Source organism: Maniola hyperantus, chromosome 9, assembly GCF_902806685.2.
Source record: "Maniola hyperantus chromosome 9, iAphHyp1.2, whole genome shotgun sequence".
Taxonomy (NCBI): domain Eukaryota; kingdom Metazoa; phylum Arthropoda; class Insecta; order Lepidoptera; family Nymphalidae; genus Maniola; species Maniola hyperantus.
In genome coordinates, this window is record NC_048544.1 from 13,238,371 (window position 1) to 13,253,380 (window position 15,010).

Below are 15,010 nucleotides of genomic sequence, written 5' to 3' on the forward strand. Positions count from 1 at the left end.
TTATAGATGTAATAACTAATTGGCTGTTTATCTATTGTTCGAATGAGACTGAATGTTAATACCTACTTAATAAATTAATTTAAAAATGAAAGAAAATTATGACCAAACATCTTCTACGTCAACACACTCAAAATTTAACATCAAGAAATGATAAAATTATGCACCATAAACAAGGGTATTTTGAAAATATATTAGGGTAATTTAGGATGAATTCCTCCAGAAACTAGGTTGAAACCACAATCGTAAGTGGAAACACTGGTTATTACTTGTCACTGTCAACTGTCAAGCATAGGCCATAGATAATCTCAAAACAAACGTGCAGAGTGCAGACGAAAAAGTGAAAACTGTGGTGAAAAAAGCTATAAAAAGACTCCAAGGGGCTTTGATTTTGCGGCAAAACACTTTTATAAATGAAAAATGGCTGTACGGCCACAGCACACGCATAACGGCGGTATCGTGGAGCGAAGACTGCGTCCGATATACGGTAAAAGTTATTTGTAACCTACACTAACATTTTATGAATTTATTCGGTATGTAAATAATATGTGAATATGGATGTATTTTGCAGACTGGTTAGATAATGGTAACAATAAGAAGGCTTTGCAAGAGGCGGAAAAGGTTCTGAAGAAAAGTCCTTCGTTACAAGCCGCCCGAGCGTTGAAGGCCCTAGCGATGTTTAGGTTAGGGAAAGGGCCGGAGGCACACGCCGTGCTGCAAGCTTTGGCCGACGAGAAACCTAGTGATGATACCACTCTGCAAGCTATGACTATACTGTACAGGGAGTCGCAGCAATGTAAGTACCGGTACTTGAAAGATTTTTAAATAATTTTTCTCATCTCCCTCGGGCTCCCTGGGAATGCCTTGGACTGCAAAAACAGAGAGAAATGCAGGTTAAAATCCTGCCCATTAAAATTTTTATTGTATTAAAAACTAGATTCATGTAAGTAATGGCGCTGATTCCGTTGTTTTTCGCTAAACTAAATTTAGAGTATCTGCATCCTTTTCTTTTTAATATTGCTAAAATAGAACGGAACATGAATTTTACATTTAAAGACTAAATTTTAGTGCACACTACAAATGTAAACGATACGCTCGCGACTGGCAGCTAAAGTTTGATGGCTCTAAATTAAACTTAAAACTCTCAAACTATGTACATGTCCTTTTCATATAATATTAGTAAGAAGAGGATGCGAATGCTCTAAAATTCGGGTGGGGTTCTAAAGCGCGGGGTTTGAACCGGCGACCTTTCGGTTTTCAGTCCACTCCTTTACCGGTTGAGCTATTGAGGCTCATTGGTATTATTTTTCCTATTAAGACCGTTAGAATAAGAAGTCATCATACCTAAATGGATAACAAATTAAAAGGAATTTTTTAAATCCCTAGATTATGAACAAAAAATAGTTGAAAAAACTTTAAATACCTAGAAATACAAAGAAAAACTATCTTAATTTGTATTGTTATAAGATCAACACTAAAACATGGAAATAAACCGATCTGTTTTTTCTTTGAACTAATGAAGTTTCTTATCACTTAAAGTAAAATTGCATAAATTATCTTTTCAATCTAGTATGTAGGTTTCCAATATGGCTAATTCTGTTGTATGCAGGTTTATGGGCGCCTTCAAATTTGTCATAAAGTGCCGCGTAGAGCGCGCGCGGCTGCAGCGCTGCAGTCGCGCTGATCTCCGCGTGGCACTTTGCGGCAAATTTGAAGACGCCCTAAGAGCAGTTACGCACGGTACTTTATACTTTGACGTAATTTTTTTTCCACCTTTATTACCTGTTATCTCCCAAAGCCATCATGATCCAAACTTCATAGTCGCTGAACGTTCCTCCCTGTGTTGGGGACAATATGCAGAGAAACTTTCATCTTTAATAAAATAAATTATTCCTTCTTCAAGATAAATGTATCAACAAAACAATTATATACTTGTATTCTGCAGTTCAAAAGGTGTGTGAGCTGTATGAAGCAGCAGTTAAAGCAGATCCAACCAGTGAAGAGCTGCACTCCCACCTGTTTATGTCTTACGTAAGGGTCGGGGACTACCGGTCACAGCAGAGGTCTGCCATGGCACTGTACAAGATTGCACCTAAAAATCCTTATTACTTCTGGGTTGTAATGAGCATTGTCTTACAGGTATGTTCATTTTTTACCTTACCTACTTTACTGTAACACACTTTTGTTGGTTTATTGATTTGTCCTTCAATCAAGTCGCAAAGAAGCAATGGATCAACGTGTTTTTTGCATGGGCTAAGTTAAGACCTGGAGAGTGATATAGGCTTCTTTTTATCCCAGAAAATCGAAGAGTTCCCAAGGGATTTTTAAAAACCAAAATCCACACAATTTCGCAGGCATCAGCTAGTAAGACATAATTTGATGATAACTTAAAGGTTCTTTTTGTGTAACTCTCCAAATGTCTGAAAATATGTTTTGTGTTCCACGAGTCCAAACTTGGAATATTAATATTTGCAGGCGAAAACTGCAGAGGATGCTACAAAAAAGGGCATCCTCTTGGCTCTCGCCCAAAGAATGGTTGACAACTTTATATCTGACAATAAAATGGAAGCGGAGCAGGAAGCTCGCTTGTACATCATGATATTAGAGCTACAGGAAAAATGGGAGGATATCCTCAACTTCATTGAAGGCCCACTATACCCTCTACTAGTTCCAGGTTCCACGGCCCAGGCTTGCATACCGTACCTGAAGAAACTCGGCCAATGGAACCGGTTAAATTTACTATGCAAAGACTTGCTATGGGAGAACCAGGATAGATGGGACTATTATTTGCCTTATTTGGACTCTGTCTTCCAATTAATGAAACACGAGTGTGATGTAGACAATAATGTTGATGACTCAGCGGAGAAGTGCCACGAATTTATCTGCCAATTAGTCGAGAGTATGTCTTCCGGACGCACTTTACGAGGTCCTTATTTAGCTAGACTAGAACTTTGGAAGAGGTTGTCGGTGGATGGAGACCCTACTGCGTTGATTGGTAGTAGTGTAGCTTTATGTATTCAGTATTTGAGAGTGTTTGCCAATAAGTCCTGTGCGGTGCCTGATCTCAAGCCATATTTGGCGATGATCCCTCAGAAGGAGAGGGAAGACGCGTGCAGAGATTTTTTGACGTGTCTGGGCTTTGATGAAAATAGCGAACCTGAGTCTGTGAGTATGAAATCATTATGTTTGATTGGTTAACTTTTTGCTTTACAATTTTTATTTCTATTTTTCATGTACCAAAAAAATTGTAGTAATAATAAATCAAGTAACCATTGGAAATGCTTATCTCTAAACAGAAATTTCTTCCAGCTTCCCCTTCAAGATGGTGAGTAAGGCGTATTAAGAAGTGGAATAGGTCTTACGGCACTAGATTTTTTTAATAAAATGAATACAAGAATCCTTAGGTTGTTTTACATATTTGAGCAAGCACTACTTTTAAACCAGTAGGGCGATTGCCTAAAACCTGCATCAATCATTATTACAATCTCAATTGTTCTGATTGGTTGAATTTGTGCGATTCTTGTTGCAACAATGCATTGTAGCCAATAGTGAGCGAGCGTCAACCAATCAGAGGTGATTGCGATCGTGACATTGTAGCTGTCAATCTCCCGCAATCGCGCAGCAGGCATACTAATTGGAATATTACACTCCAGCCAGATGATATCCAGCGTCACATCTCGTGCCTGTGCGCGTGGCGGCTGACCTCCCCGCTGGGCTCGGCGGAGGAGTATCTTCTAGTAGCGTCCACTCTGCGCAGACAGTATCTACGCTGCGTCAGTCAGCGTCTGCTCACTGGCACGCTGACGGAATTCGGTCCGGCTGACGGCTACGGCACGCTCGCTGCTCATCACTATTTCTATGCAGGTACACTTTTTAAATTCTTGCTTGCTACTCATTGGTGTAGTAGGATAGATGATAAATCACGAGCAACATCGCTCAAGTGGCCAGGTTTGCACACATACACACATCAATAAAACGTAGAAAAAAGTTTTATAACATCAACAACTTCAGTTTATTATAAACCTTAACACTTGAACATAAAGTTTAATAACGATTGCAAAATATTTAAAACCTCGTGTTGTCAACAGTAAAGAGATTCGATTTTTTAATAATGAGAACCAAAATATTAATCAATCATCAATCAATCAATACTTATAATAAAACTGTAACAGGTCAAATTCTGTACATTGAAGATATTTTGAAATTTTTTTTCGAGGGCACTACATGGGTACATCGATACTGAACACAAAACTGTAATTTTTTTCATTTTTGTCTGTCTGTCTGTCTATCTATCTGTCTGTCTGTCTGTCTGTCTGTCTGTCTGTATCACGGCCGCGCATCACGCTGAAACTACTGAATGGATTCCAATGAAACTTGGTACGATTTGAGGTCATACTATGAGGAAGAATATAGGATACTTTTTATCCCGAAATTCAGCATGGTTCCCGTAGGAGAGGGGATGAAAGTTAAAATGTATACTGAGTTGTAATTCATTAACGCGTAGTCTGATTTCATTCATTCTTTTTTTGTTAGAAAGGGGATATTTTAAAAATTGTTCCGTAAATATTTCAAGGTAATCGGTTTTTAACCGACTGTCAAAAATGAGGTGGTTCTTTTTTCTACATCGATTTTTTCGAGGTTTCTGGACCGATTTGCAAATATATTTTTTAAATCAACAAAAAAAGTTTTCGTGGTGGTCACATAAAAAATTCTGGATTCAACTCCTTAATCCTGATGCTGCAGGGTTACTGCCCGCCTGAGTTATCAAGATTCAGGAAGTGTTCATAGTGAATTCATATTGTAGGTACCAAGCAACGACTTTATTCTCAGACTTCAAGTCTCAACTCCTCAACCCCGATGATGTAGGGTACAGCACTCCTAAACTATAATGTTTCAGGAACTGCGGATGATGCAAAATTATTTTAGGTACCAAGCATAGGCTACATCATTGAACTTCGGATCCTAACTCCTCAATCCTGATGCTGCAAAGTACTGAAGTCCTAAATCGTGGGGATTTTAGAATTTCTGATAGTGAATTGATATTTAAAAAAAAAAAAAAAAATTTGAATCGACTGTTAGGCGGAACGAAGTTCGCAGGGTCAGCTAGTTCTAAAATAAAATTTAACACATCATCAATAAGTAAAAATTTGACTAATTTGAAATGGTAAAGACAATTAATTGTCTCTATTTTTCGGGCCACTTTTGAAGCAATTATCTGAACATATCATATCGCTGTTTGTTGTTAGTTTCACGCTGGCTCTTCTCGATGGAGCATCCTCGACATATTTATAAGTCCCGCAAATTGCTATTGCGCTGGAACCATCAAAATGACGTCATTTGACGTATATTTAAGTAAATATCAGCTCGACACTTCAGTCTAGTGCTGACGTCACTAAAATGGCGGCCACGCGCATTAGCAATTGGGTATTTGACTACATAAAAATAAATTATTTCTCAGTGATTATTAAATAGAGCATTTTCCAAAATACGTAAAATCCACGTCCTTTGTTAGTTTTAAGTGTAATAACCACTTTAAATTATTTATTAAACTAAAAAAGTAAGTCATTATGATGTAACGCCACATTCCAGTATTTCATAGAATATCGCATACTAAGCGCGCGTTTTGACGTTTGATAAAAAGTTACTGATTTTACTAGTTGTCAAATACCGTATTTGCGGGACTACCTTTTAAATCAGTTTAAGAAAACTATAAAACGATGTATTATAACGATAAGTTCGGTCGATAAAACATTTATTCCACCATCTTAATATTTTAAGTTGATTAATTTCCTTCTCACCCCTACAGCGTTGCAGCAACAAGACGCAGCGCCCATAGTAGAAGCGCTGTGCCTGCTAGAGCTGGTGCTGCACAACTCTCCCTCCAACGTGCACGTCAAGCTGCTGCTCATCACGCTGTACCATGTGCTGGGTATGTTCTAGTTCGCATCATCATCATGATCAACCCATCGCCGGCTCACTACTGAGCACGAGTCTCCTCTCAGAATGTGAGGAGTCGTTGTTATGGCTTGCCACGCTGGCCAATTGCGGATTGGCATACTTTACACACCTTTCAGAACTTTATGGAGAACTTATCCTAATCCTAATCCATGCGAAAGTGTGGCTGTTTGGATGTTTGTTACTCAATTACGCAAAAACGCCTGGACGGATTTGGATGAAATTTGGAATGGAGATAGATTATACCCTGGATTAACACATAGGCTACTTTTTATCCCGGAAAATAAAAGAGTTCCTGCGGGAAAATGTAAATCCACGCGGACGAAGTTGTGGGCATCAGCTAGTATTTTATAAAAACTTTGAACCTATTGAGAGGCATCTCCAATATTTATTCTGGGAGCTTATTATAAAAACGTACACAATTGCCAATGAATGAATTGTTAAGTTTACTTTACCTAGTAGCCAGTGGCGTGCATACACTTTTAAGCCCGGGTAGGCATTAGTTAGGTAAATGGCATAATGAAAAATATGCATTGAGCTATTACAACTGGGGTACGCAGTGCATTTATGCCTCTATGACCTGCACACCACTGCTAGTAACAGGCATTCATTACAAGTTTATTTTTATTTCAAGTATTTACATTATGATTACTATATTGTCTGGTGGGAGGCTTCGGCCGTGGCTAGTTACTATCCTACTGGCAAAGCCGTGCCAAAGACAAAAAAAATTAAAAGTGTTTTTTTGGTGTTTTTCTTCTTCATGCACGTTCGAGATCTTTCTCCAGGTAACGCGGTGGCAGCGGAGTCGGTGTACCTGCGGCTAGAGCCCAAGCACATCCAGCTGGTATCGCTGGGCTGGGTGCACGCGGCGCGCACGGCGCCCGGCCTGGCGCCCGGGCGTGCGCTGCGCCTGCTGGCCGACGTGCACGCCTTCCACAAGCACTACGCCAAAGAGGTAACTATACCCTATCCGGGGAAAGAAGTTACTATAGCGCTCTCTCTGCTACGTAATCCCATATGATCTTCTTCTTCTTTGTCGTATCACTCTTGGCAGAGCGGTCGTGGTCATCACGAAGCAACGTCTTTGAGGGCAGATGTTATACGCCTCACGAGCATTCGCCATTTCTCCCTGCTGGCCGACAGCCTGGTACACTCGTGCAAAGGACCGCCCACAGCAGACTTAATTTGGTCGGTCCATCGCATGGGTGACTTTCCTCGTCCTCTGGTGCCCTCCACCTTGCCCTGCACGACAAGACGCTCGATGGAGTCACTCTCACGCCGGGAGACGTGTCCGAAGAATTTTAATATGCGACTCTGTACTATCGACGAAAGTCGTTTTTTAAAGCCGAGTTCTTGGAGTATAGAGATGTTGGTACGAAATTCGGTCCATGAGACTCCTAGCATTCGCCTCCAGCACCACATCTCCAGAGCATCAATCTTCTTCTTCTCGACCAGTCGCAAATTCCATGTCTCCGCAGCGTATAAAAAAAAATAAAAAATCCCATATGATAGAGACAAAAATCTCAGTGGGCGCTAACCATTTTAAGTCAGCAACCAATCACAAATGATACTATGTTTTCGTATTGAATTTCGAATGTTTTTGAAAACATGTTTACGGCGGTTACGCACGCATCCGATCCGAGTCCGTGAAAATACGTTCATTTTTGTGTATGGGAGCTTATGACATGTCGTACATAATCGCTGGTATTCTCACGGATGACGGATATAACTCGGATGACGGAAGTGCAGTGCGTAATCGCCGTTACGGTATTAATTTTATATGCTCACGTCAAAGCTCAATAAAATTTTAAAAGGCAGCAAACCCTTAATATATTCATTGAAACATCCTATGATTGTTTGACGGTGTGGACGGGGTCCATACAAAATCCTTCATGTCATTAATTATTGTTCTTGTCCATATAGAGTGTGGAGCATTTGACGTACGCGTACAAGTATGGAACATTCGAGAAGCTAGTGGAACTGAGCGCGTGGGGCGCGCGGCTGGGCGCGTGCGCGTGGTGCGCGCTGGCGGGACGGGAACGTGCCTTATTGCCGCTGCTGGCCGGACCGCCGGCGCCGCTGCATGCGCCTGCGAGGTTGCCACATCCGCCCGTGTGAGTTACTTTATTATGAATCAATATGATCTGCCTATAGTGAAAGACTAGCTTATGCTCGCGACTTCGTCCGCGTGGACTACATAAATTTCAAACCCCTATTTCTCCCCCTTAGGGGTAAAATTTTCAAAAACCTTTTCTTAGCGGATGCCTGCGTCATAAAAGCTATCTGCATGCCAAATTTCAGCCCGATCCGTCCAGTAGTTTGAGCTGTGCGTTGATAGATCAGTCAGTCAGTCAGTCAGTCAGTCACCTTTTCCTTTTATATATTTAGATGAGAGTGACAAAAGCGCGTTAAAACCTATGCGTATATGTATGGTACGTCCGAGATGCTAGTGGAATTAAGCACAGGGTTACAATGTACAAATGTCAACCAATTAAATATCACTTGCTTTAACGGCGAAGAATAACATCGTGAGGAAACCTGCATGCCTGAGAGTTCTCCATAATGTATTCAAAGGTGTGCGAAGTTTGCCAATCCGCACATGGCTAGCGTAGTAGACTATAGCCATAACACTTCACACTCTGAGAGTGGGAAGTGCTCTGTAGTGAGCCGGCGAGGGGTTGATCGTGATGATGATGTACGGGAACAAGGCGATATAGGTTCGATCTTTCTTCAAGCATGTGTTATTGGCTCGGGGCCCAGCTGGTCCAAGGACGTCAAGCCGCTTGACCGTTTCGAAGGCCCTTAACGATTGCGGTACGTCTTTCAGTTTAGTGATAAGTCTATGGCCCTGCTCATAATTTAATTTGTCCCCATTTCCAGTGACAACCGTGACCTGAACGCAATAATAAGTTGGGAGCCCCCGCAGTGCGCGGACCCGGAGCTCAAAGCGCGGACGTTCGAGCAGGACGTCGCCTATCTCAGACTCAAAGACGGCCTCGTCTCTTCCATAGGTGCGTTATTTTACGATCTACCACGAAAAAAACCTATAATGTCAATAAATAAGATAGGTATAACTATAACGCGTAAAATTTAACTCCTCACGCGCCATTTTAACTTTATGTCTCAAATTTCATGTCACAAGTACGATTCTAGTCCTAATTTTAAAGGTGAACCGTACTTTTGACATGACAGTTGACAGTTTGAAAAGGTATATCATAGTTTCACTTAATATTTAAATTTGTGATTCCGCAGCGCTGTGCATAGAATGCTCGGACAACAGAAGCGTGGCGGAGAAGCGCGCGCAACTGGAGGAGCTGCAAGCGTGCATCGAAGCGTTCTCGTGCGCGATGGAGAAGTGTAGGGAAAAGTATGGCGAAGTGATGAGCCGGCTGTGTATATCCGCGCCATTCCCTTCTAGAATTATTGGTGAGTTTATATAAATTATATTACGTCGAAAATTAGGACAGAAGCGTGGCGGAGAAGCGCGCGTAACTTGAGGAGTTGCAGGCGTGCATCGAAGCGTTCTCGTGCGCGATGGAGAAGTGTAGGGAAAATTATAGTGAAGCGATGAGCCGGCTGTGTATATCCGCGCCATTTCCTTCTAGAATTATTGGTGAGTTTATATTAATTATATTACAATTATATACTCTTGGGAAGGCCTATGTCCAGCAGTGGACGCAAATAGGCTGATTGATTGATTGATTGATTATATTGATTATATTACATTGAAATTGAGGATGAAAGCGTGGCGGAGAAGGGGAAAAAATAATAGCAAAGCGATGAACTGGCTGTGCATATTCGCGCCTTTCCCTTCTAGAACTACTGGTAAGTTTAGTAATATTGCCCCGAATATAAGCACAGAAGCGTACTGGACAAGTGCAAAGAAAATTATAGATAGAATATTAAAGATTTTTTACACATTTATTACCTGTTATCTCCCAAAGCCATGATCCAAACAAACGTTCCTCCCAAGGAAAGTCTGGCACGCACTGGCTCTCTCTACGAGTACAGTACAGAGTACAGTCATTGATTGATTTATTAATCTTTTCAGCCTTCGTAAGCTCTCCAGTGCCATATCGGGATTTGTACACGAGCGTCCTCACCATGGTGTGTGAGCTGTGTTCAGGCGACAGCGTAAGAGGGCGCGACAGCGCGGACAAGCTGCGCGCCTTGCTCGTCTCCTCCAGGCAACTGCTGGAGAAGGTGCCCCCCACCACCGCCTGGGGGCTGAGGGAGTCGTTAGAAACATTCTCCAATTATTTAGAGGTTAGTGCAAAACTTTCTGTTATGTATGTCAGAAACATTCTCCATCATCCCGCGACCTCGTCAGCGTGGATTTAGGTTTTTTAAAAATCCCGTGGGAACTTTAATTTTCCGGGATAAAAAGTAGCCTATGTCCTTCCCCGGGATGTAAGCTAACTCTGTACTAAATTATATCAAAGCCGGTTGAACTGTTGGGCCGTGAAAAGCTAGCAGATAGACAGACACACTTTCGCATTTATAATATTAGTATGGATTAGTGCAAAACTTCCTGGTTTGCTCATCTCCTTAGTCCAGACTAGTAAAAAAGTCCCAGCCACTTTGGCCTAGGGGCTGAGGGAGTTGTTAGAAACATTCTCCAAGTACTTAGAGGTTGGTGCAAAAATCCTGGTTTGCTCATTTTGTTCACATGTGTCCTGGAAAATTTTCCCTCCACAACATTTGCTCATCTTGTTCAGGCGACTACTGCATATGACCCCACTTCCACAGCCTGGGGAATAAAATTATGAATTTACTTTTCTTACGTTTAATTTAATTTAAAACAACTGTATTGTTTACACAATTACAGAGAGCAAGAATTCAGGATACACTTAAAAAAAAACCTTATCACTAAAGTGATCCAGGCAACCCATACTTAAGAACTTATAGAACTGTAAGACGGGGAGTCGCAATGCAATGCTTAGTGTTATAATGTGGCTAATTCCGTTGTACACAATCTTCAAACTAAACTAAAATGGCACGTCTAAATCTATTGCTATCCCTTTCATAATGTTGCTTGCGGAAAAGGATAGCACTAGATTCAGACCTATTAATTTAGTTTAGTTTAAAGATTGTGTACAAGAGAATCGGTCCCACTGGTTAGTTATATTATATGGTCCGATTGTAGGGCGATTGTCTAAAACCTGCATCAATCATTATTACAATCTCAATTGTTGTGATTGGCTGAATTTGTGCGATTCTTGTTGCAACAATGCATTGTAGCCAATAGTGAGCGAGCGTCAACCAATCAGAGGTGATTGCGATCGTGACATTGTAGCTGTCATTCTCCCGCTATCGCGCAGCTGCGCATTTTACAGAAAATCCTAGTTTTTCCTCATCTTGTCCAGAGTTTAAACCTTATATATTCTGATATTTTGATATTCTGTTTACTTACTATGCACATTTTCTCCAGTTTATAGGCGTTATCACGTTTCTCCTGGGCGTATGCAACGAACTGTCGGCGCCGACCAACGCGAAGAAATCCAAAAAGAAGACCAACCAGTCGCCCGACCAAATACTCACCACGGAAACGTTGAGCAAACTCAACGACGACGTGCAAGAGACTATCAGCTTCCTAGAGGACATATTCGACAAATGGCCGTTGTATGACTACGGACTTAACATAGAGGAAGAATTTTCAAAACTAGAAATCTCGGAACAATACCAGTGCCCCGTAGAACAAAAACTAAAGAATGGACTCCACGAAACATTCGCTGATGTTAAGAATATACTAAAGAAAAAGTCGAAATATTTAAAAACTTTACAATAATGTGGCCTTTTATAATACAGTTAATGATTTAAGGCCCAAGACACGGGTCTGCCCGCGAATTAAAATTTAATTTGGTTTTTCACACTTTGTAAACTAATGCAGCAAAGTAGACCTATGGCATTCAAATTTCGCCCCTAGCAATATCATCTTGACAGGTTTATATAAAAATCTTTACTTCAAAGTGTCCAGTTCCCTCACCTCAAACTCATTATTTTGATTAATTTCTTAAACTGGACACTTTGAAGTAAAGATTTTTATATAAGCCTGTGAAAATGAGACTGCTAGGGGCTCAATTTGAATGCTATAAGCCTACAATGGGGCCGATTCTCTTGTACACAATCTCTAAACTAAACTAAAATGACTCGTCTAAATCTATTGCTATCCCTTTCATAATGTTGCTTGCGGAAAAGGATAGCACTAGATTTAGACTTGTTAATTTAGTTTAGTTTAGAGGTTGTGTACAAGAGAATCGGCCCGAATGTCGTATTAACTTACAAATTGCGAAAATCAAATTAAATTTGAATTTCGCGGGCAGACCGTGTCTTCCACCTTAAATAGAGCAAGATCCCAGGACCGCCAGACCTTTTTTTCTGAGAAACAAAATGTGTGGTAGTAGAGTAGTGTTAGTGTGTATTTTAAAGTACGTTTATCTGCTAGCTTGTGCTGATGGCCAATTTATAAGTATCAGCTACCTGATACCTATAGTTCGCGACAGGTCGACATGGCAATCGGTGTGGAAACGCCCCGCACAGCCCCGGATAGCGCGGATGACGTGCGGAGCGTCCCCTCGCCTCATACCCCCATTGCCATATCGACTTGTCACGAGAGTGCTAATTTTTATGCATGTTTTACAGAATATTGTTAATAGTTGATATTCTATTATGGCAGTATTCTGCCAGACACTTCCCATCGGATCGGAATTTCCGCCAGACGCTTTAAAGCTAGCAAAAAATAAGATATTTAATCTTAATAAACTTAGTCGTTTGAGTCGTAATTTTTATATTATGATACTCAGGATTATCAGATACGCGTACGTTAAAAGTACACACAAGCATTACTGTATCCCACACACTTTGTTTCTCACAAAATAACGTCTGGCGGTACTAGAGCTTGGACCATACAACGCGTAAAATTTAACTCCTCACGCGCCATTTTAACTTTTGCGTCAAATTCATGTCAAAAGTACGATTTTACTCCTTATTTTAAAGGTGAACCGTACTTTTGACATGACCGTTGACCCATAGAGTTAAAATGGCGCGTGAGGAGTCATTATGTACGGACTATAAATAGAGGTTTTTTTCTACATATCTTGTAAATAATCTGCCATTTTGCTCCAGCCTACTGGTGTAGGTGTCAAAGACATACAAGTACATACGCTTTATATTGTTATGTTTGTTTATCGAATAAGGGTAGAGGCAGACTTATGACTCGCTACGCGACGTGTGTTGGTTCCAAGAGTGTCGCAACGCGACAGATTCAACTGGAGTGAAGGAACTCTCGATTTGAGCCTGAATCGACGATATGTCAAATATAAACTATGTTAACATAAAATCAAAAAAAATTAGACTACCTTAGGGCTACCGGCGTCAAATGTACGAACATTTGACGCCTGCCAATGAAGTCTCATGGTGCGATCTACAGAGCGCACTCTGACTTTGCTTAGTCTTAAGACAAAGTTAAAACGAGACAGCTATATCTCTCACATAAATCTGTCTCGTTTTAAATCAATCTTAAGTCTGAGTAAAGTCAAAGTGCGCTCTATAGATCTCAGTTTTGTTAAAAGTTCCCTAACTGTCGTGAACTGTGGTGTCGGTCAGTGAGATGACATCTATGGACTAACCCTTCAAGTCGACACAAAAGATAACTGTCATTTTGTATGGCACACCTCTTCCAGCGTACTTGTATATGCCCATTTCAGTGTAATCATCTATTTGTAAATAGCTTATGCCCACGCACAACAGACGGAAACGTTTAAGTGCGGAAACCAGCCCAGAGCGAAGAAGAATAGCTTATGCCCGCGATTCACTCTGCGTGGACTACACTTCAAACGCCTATTTTACCCCCTGAGGGGTTGAATTTTCAAAAATCCTTAGCGGATGTCTTTGTCATAATAGCTATGCCAAACTTCAGCCTGATCCGCCCTGTAATTTGAGCTGTTGATAGATCAGTCGGCCACCTTTTCATTTTATATTTAGACTAGCTTATGCTCGCGACTTCGTCCGCGTGGACTACACAAATTTCAAACCCCTATTTCACCCCCTTAGGGGTCGAATTTTCAAAAATCCTTTCTTAGCGGATGCCTACGTCATAAAAGCTATCGGCATGCCAAATTTCAGCCCGATCCGTCCAGTAGTTTGAGCTGTGCGTTGATAGATCAGTCAGTCAGTCAGTCAGTCAGTCAGTCAGTCAGTCAGTCAGTCAGTCAGTCATTCAGTCAGTCAGTCACCTTTTCCTTTTATATATTTAGATTTAATGATAAGTTTTTGTGACATTTCAAAGCTATCTGCAATCAGTCATTGAATGGACTTTTATCAGATTGTTATGAGTGCATTCAGGGATAAGTTACTTAGCAACTGTTTTTATTTGTCAAAAAAGACCATACAATTTTTATCAGATAACAAGGTTGGTGACTTATCGATAGATTACAGATAAGTAGATTGAATGTCGGCTGTGAAACGACTAGAAAATAGTCAGATTTGATGGACTCAACATGCGTCGAGTAGCGTTGTAAGTTGCGGCATGAATAAAAACCATTTTTTTGCATTTTGGTTTGAATGAAATTTATTTATGTACATTTATAAATAGTTTTTGATGAAGTATAGGTACTTATAATATACAACTGAAATAAAAACGATACGTTTATAATTCTATAAGTTTTTTGGATTTCTCTCCTTTAATATCACATTATATAGAAAACTAGAGGAAACAATCACACGTATAGTACGCGACAGGTCAAGATGACAATCGGGCTATGAGGCGGGAACCCCCCCCCCCCCCCCCCCCCCCCCCACCGCTATCCCTCAATAGATTTTTGTTTGACTCAAGTATTTTGACGTTTGACGACAATGTCTGATTGATGCGATTTTATACTTTTGCTTGACGCGACGTTCGGTCAGTGTTCGATGTATGAGAAAAGTGCCGTTTGCTTGATCAAGCCGTTTGACGAGCGCAGCTTGATCAAGCAAAACAAAAGTGCTTGACCGGTCTCTGAAGCTCTTTAGTTACAGTGCGACAAGACTCTCTTGGCACTTGAATGACATTGACAGGGGG

The 15,010-nt window shown here is 40.9% G+C and overlaps 2 protein-coding genes across 3 annotated transcripts in view; one reads left to right on the forward strand and one right to left on the reverse strand.

Annotated features, from left to right (window-relative positions):
- The window catches only part of LOC117985477 (uncharacterized protein F58A4.6), a 138,214-nt gene that overhangs the window by 64,316 nt on the left and 58,888 nt on the right, over window positions 1–15,010 (reverse strand). The gene's annotated exons all lie outside the window — the stretch shown is intronic.
- On the forward strand, window positions 320–13,926 carry psidin (phagocyte signaling impaired). Of its 2 annotated transcripts, XR_011237124.1 has the most exons (13): window positions 320–484; window positions 569–793; window positions 1,943–2,136; window positions 2,473–3,162; window positions 3,651–3,861; window positions 5,804–5,926; window positions 6,738–6,907; window positions 7,876–8,066; window positions 8,833–8,963; window positions 9,205–9,378; window positions 10,004–10,218; window positions 11,384–13,673; window positions 13,741–13,926. XR_011237124.1 is itself a non-coding variant. In XM_034972281.2 (12 exons), exons 1-12 carry the CDS (start codon window positions 418–420, stop codon window positions 11,738–11,740), a joined length of 2,748 nt encoding a protein of 915 aa, XP_034828172.1. In that variant the 5' UTR covers window positions 320–417; the 3' UTR covers window positions 11,741–13,727. The 2 variants fall into 2 exon arrangements, 1 of the variants encoding a protein (XP_034828172.1); XM_034972281.2 differs by lacking the exon at window positions 13,741–13,926 and having other exon boundaries at window positions 11,384–13,727.